At 46.8% G+C, this 5,466-nt stretch overlaps 1 protein-coding gene across 1 annotated transcript; it reads left to right on the forward strand.

Annotated features, from left to right (window-relative positions):
* Positions 1-1,263: 1,263 nt before the first annotated feature.
* Positions 1,264-4,909, forward strand: LOC125518405. Its single transcript, XM_048683258.1, has 6 exons — positions 1,264-1,758; positions 1,885-2,212; positions 3,255-3,354; positions 4,373-4,467; positions 4,560-4,769; positions 4,866-4,909. The coding sequence occupies exons 1-6, from the start codon at positions 1,291-1,293 to the stop codon at positions 4,907-4,909; spliced, it is 1,245 nt and encodes a 414-aa protein (XP_048539215.1). The 5' UTR covers positions 1,264-1,290.
* The last annotated feature ends 557 nt before the right edge of the window (positions 4,910-5,466 follow it).

Raw genomic sequence — 5,466 nt, forward strand, 5'->3', positions numbered from 1 at the left:
CGGGACTAAAGGCCCTCTGGAACCGGGACTAAAGACCCGTTTTCTACTAGTATCCATCTAGTAACAGAAGAGGAGGTTGGAATACATAGTAATTCTAGGGCCAGGTCTAGGTTTAAGTTTGCTTATGTGGCATCTGATGTTATGCTACGATGGAGCTTCACTCCTCTACTTGCGAGTGGCATCAGGTGGTTGCCTCATTCTTCACCCGGTCGACTTCCATGGCTGACAACAACTCTGCCAAAGCAGGCTAAATCCAGATTCCTCGTCCTTTTTTCATCGGCATCATGGGTGAGGAAGGAGAAAGGGATCCGCGTTCTGGTCCTTAAGGTCTGGAGCATTGTGGGGATGATATAGGTGTGCTTTGTCTGTCTTTGATCACTACAACATCCTCAAGCATTGGAGTAGAAGGGAAAGTCAACAGATGTCTCTGATGTGCTTGTTGGCTTGTTAGGGTTGATCACCACCTACAAGTCGACCTATATCACTAATCCCCTTTGCGACCATCTTCAACATTATTTGTGCCTCTTTTCCTTGCCGCCATCAGGGTTATCTTCAGAAACAATGGCTCAAGCATCTCCGACAAGGCCGTTGTTTGCCTCACGACTCGATTGTGCCTTTTGTATCGTCTTTGAGGTCATATCTACTAGTAATTGATTGTAACTTTTTACTTTTTTGGGCACAAACTGCCCCCCTCCACGGTCTGACAAACATAGAAACACTCGGCCATTGCCCGAGCAGAGGGGGGCAGCGCACACCATGTCACAAAACACTCAGGAATCCAGCTGCAAGCAGCAGAAATTAGCGAGAGCACGCACGCCATGGCAGCTTTGCTGGATCTCATGGTGGTTCACTCCTCGCCGTCGCCTCGCTTCGCTGGTGCCCCGCGGGCGTGCGCCGCGCTGGTGATCGACTCGAGGCATCCGGGCAAGGAGAGGGAGCAATGCCGCCGGCCGTTCCATGCCCCCGCGCCGGCGTTCTGGGGACGCGTGGAGGAGCGGCGCTGCCGACCACGGCCGCCGCCGCCGCCGCCGTGCGTGGGCCTGCGCGGGAGGAATCGGGAGAAGGACGACCGCCATGGTCGGAATTGTGGGCTGGACCGTGAAAACGGCCCACAAGCCCATCTCCTGCCCAAAGCCCGCTACGGCGGTACTTTGAAATACCCCGCCTTGGCGCCCGAGCGTAACCGTCTCAACCAACAGCTTCTCCTCTTCTCCCCGTCGCCGGAGCGCCGACAAGAAACCAAGAACCCATCTCCTCCGCTCTCCAGCGATCCAACGCCGGCGGCGACCGATGGACCAGTTCCACGACAGGCAGCACGTGCGGCTGCGGAGCCGCGTGCTCGGCACGTACCTGCACGCCGACCACGACGGGGAGCGGGTCTCCCTCAGCCGGCGCCGTGACTCGCTGAACACGGCGTGGGTGGCGCACATCCACCAACGCGCCGACGGCCCGTACCTGCTCCTCCACAGCGCCGCCTACGGCCGCTACCTCGGCACCACGTTCAAGCCGGCGCCGCTCGGCCACCACGGCTGCCGCACCGAGCAGCGCGACTACGACGACGAGCCGGACTTGATGGCCGTCATGTGGAAGGCCGCCGGGGCGGGCTTCGATGACGTCGTCCTGCTCCGCAACGCCGCCGGCCGCTACCTCTCCTGGAACACCGGCGTCACCGTCGACAACATAGGCAACATCAGCGCCATGATGTACTGGACCGTTGAGCACATCCCCGCCAGAGAGGGTCCGCCTGGCCCGATCCACGTGAGTTCGCCATGACCAGACCTGCTTCTTGAATCTTGATAACTCTCGAATTGCTTGTTGAATCAATTGAGCGAATTCTTTGATCTCCTGAACCTAACCATGGTGGTTCTTTTGGCTCAACTGCAGACCCCCAGCCCCGGATACCACTCTCTCATGCTCTGGCGCAACCCGGTGGTGTCACGGCTGATCCGGTTCATGCTGTCCGATCCCCACGGCCCCATCTACACCCAGCACTGCTGGACCACGCTGCGGTTCAGGGGGAGGTCCGTGTTCCACCTGAGGGACGAGCTGGCCAGGCGCATCGCCTTCGTCCTGGACGGGCGTCAGTCCTGCGACCTCGTAATGTGCGTCCGAGCGGGCCGCCGGGGGCGTCTGACCCCACTCGTCGTCGACCTGCCCAGCAGCGGCTATGGCGAGACCCTCTGGATTGTCGTCTTCATGTCCGGGACCCCAGGTGAGAGACACTCTCCATGTCCCAAAATTGAGCCGGTAGTCTTGACTGAATTTGCTATGCAGGCTGTACAGATTTTGGTGCAGATGATATTTTAGTCTTGACTGAATTTTCAACCAGTTTGCTGAAAATGTTATAGTCCGAGGAAAAGTTTACTGAAATTGTTGTAGTCTAAAAAACAGTTAACTGAAACTGCTGTAGTCTGAAACTGTCAGGAGTTGGTAATTGTCTGCAACTGTTGTAGTCTTGTAGATAAGTGAAAGATGATTACACACAACCTTGGTATGGAAAGCATTGATTTCATACTATTCTGCTCGATTCAGATAATGCAGTACCTCCATTTGATACTATTTTTTGCCATCAGTAAAAAAGATTTGTGTAAAGCCATTGAAAAATATAGAACTTAAAAAGCCAAATCAGCTCATTAATCACTTTTTAGACTTAGCATAGAAAAGGATATATCCGTTTGAGCTTGCCTATTTTACTTGGGTTGAATAACCTCTGAACAAAATTCAGGTTCCTACAATACTAAATTAAATCTAGTTTCTGCAAACCATATTGTTTCCAGGTTTTGCACCTGAGCTGTATTTCTAGTCTTGTCCTTTTTTTTTGTAAAACTCTGAGATTTGGATTGCTGATCTGCTTCCTACAAATATTGTTTGGCCAGAAGTGTGTTGGTGTTCTTGAAATCTTTTATTGCAGAATGCACAGATATTTGAACTCTTACTTAGTGTAGTGCTAATCTGATCCTTCTTGGAAAAATTACTTTATGATAGGTTTTGTTAGGACTTTGACTTGTCTGAGAAGTAAAAGTAGCTGAACAGAAATAGTACTAGGTGCCAAGTAGATTTATCAGTCTGTGCACACATGGCAAAACGTGGTCTGAAGCTAGTAGAAGCTACTGGTTCCACATTACTGTTCTTGATTCAGATAATTCAGTTTGTCCATTTCGTAACATTTGCGCTAGTTGAAATTATGAAACCTAAAAGGGAAATCATTTTTGTAACATTTTCTGCTTAGTTCCTTGCACATTATATTATCTCAGGTTCTGTCCTGTTGGTCTTGTTTGTTTCAGTAAATTTGGATGAGCTGGCCAGGCGCATCGCCTTCGTCCTGGACGGGCGTCAGTCCTGCGACCTCGTAATGTGCGTCTGAGCAGGCCGCCGGGGGCGTCTGACCCCACTCGTCGTCGACCTGCCCAGCAGCGGCTACGGCGAGACCCTCTGGATTGTCGTCTTCATGTCCAGGACCCCAGGTGAGAGCCACTCTCCATGTCCCAACTTCCTAATGATCTCCTTCGTAATAGTGGCAAGAAGTGAACTGGTAGTCTTCACTAAATTTGCTATGCAGGATGCAAAGATTTTAGTGTAGATGCTATGATGCGTGTCCATGATCTTTTAGTCTTGACTGAATTTTGAACCAGTTTGCTGAAAATGTTATAGTCCGACGAAAAGTTTACTGAAATTGTTGTAGTCTAAAAAACAGTTAACTGAAACTGCTGTAGTCTGAAACTACTGAAATTGTCTGCAACTGTTGTAGTCTTGTAGATAAGTGAAAGATGATTACACATAACCTTGGTATGGAAAGCATTGATTTCATACTATTCTCCTCGATTCAGATAATGCAGTTCCTCCACTTGATACTATTTATTGCCATCAGTAAAAAAGAATTGTGTAAAGCCATTGAAAATTATACAACATAAAAAAATCCAAATCAGTTCATTAATCTCTTTTCAGCCTTGGCTGAGAATACTGATGTATCCGTTTGATTTCGCCTATTTTACTTGGGTTGAATAGCCTCTGAGCAAAATTCAGATTCCTACAATACTAAATTAAATCTAGTTTCTGAAAATCATACTGTTTTCACGTTTTGCACATGTGCTGTATTTCTAGTCTTGTATTTTAATTATTATTTTTAAAAACTCTGAGATCTGGATTGCTGATCTGCTTCCTACAAATATTCTTTGGCGAGAAATATGCTGTTGGTCTTGAAATCTTGTATTGCAGAATGCACAGATATTTGGAGTCTTACTTCAGTGGAGTGCTAATCTGATCCTTCTGGGAGAAATGATTCTATGATAGTAGGTTTTATTAGGACTTTGGAACTTGTCTGAAAAGTAAAAGTAGTTGAATGGAAATAGTAGGTGTCATGTGGATTTATCAGTCTGTGCACACATGGCAAAACGTGGTCTGAAGCTAGTAGAAACTGCTGGTTCCACATTGCTGTTCTTGATTCAGATAATTCAGTTTGTCCATTTCGTAACATTTGTATAGTTGAAATTATGAGACCTAAAAGGAAAATCATTTCGTAACATCTGCTGCTTAGTTCCTTGCGCATTATATTGTTTCAGGGTTTGACCTATTGATCTTGTTTGTTTCAGTAAATCTGGGCGAACTGGCCAGGCGCATCGCCTTCGTCCTGGACAGGCGTCAGTCCTTCGACCTCGTAATGTGTGTCCGAGCGGGCTGCCAGGGGCGTCTGACCCCACTCATCGTCGACCTGCCCAGCAGCGGCTACGGAGAGACCCTCTGGATTGTCGTCTTCATGTCCGGGACCCCAGGTGAGAGACACTTTCCATGTCCCAACTTCCTAATGATCTTGTTCGTAAATGGTGAAGTCGGTAGTCTTGACTGAATTTGCTTTGCACGATGTACAGATTTTGTTGTAGATGCTATTTGCTGCATGGCCATGATCTTGTAGGTTTTATTTTAAGTGGGGTGCCTGATCAATTTCCTGAAAATGTTATAGTCTGAGAAAAAGTTTACTGAAATTGTTGTAGTCTAAAAGAAAACAATTAACTGAAACTACTGTAGTCTGAAACTGTCTGCGTGAGTTAGTAATTGTCTGCAACTGTTGTAGTCTTGTAGATAAATGAAAGATGATTACACACAACCTTTGTATGGAAAGCATTGATTTCATACTATTCTCCTCGATTCAGATAATGCAGTACCTCCACTTGATACTATTTTTTGCCATCAGTAAAAACGAATTGTGTAAAGCCATTGAAAATTATAGAACTTAAAAAAAAATCCAAATCAGCTCATTAATCTCTTTTTAGACTTAGCATAAAAGAGGATATATACTTTTGATTGAATTTGCTATGCACGATGTACAGTTTTTGGTGTAAATGCTATTTGCTGCATGGCCATGATCTGCTTGTGCTTGAATCGATTTACTGAAAATCTTATAGTCTGAAGAAAAGTTTACTGAAATTGTTGTAGTCTACAAAATAGTTAAATTCAACTGCTGTACTCTGA

Source organism: Triticum urartu, chromosome 7 (genome assembly GCF_003073215.2).
Source record: "Triticum urartu cultivar G1812 chromosome 7, Tu2.1, whole genome shotgun sequence".
In the NCBI taxonomy this organism is placed as follows: domain Eukaryota; kingdom Viridiplantae; phylum Streptophyta; class Magnoliopsida; order Poales; family Poaceae; genus Triticum; species Triticum urartu.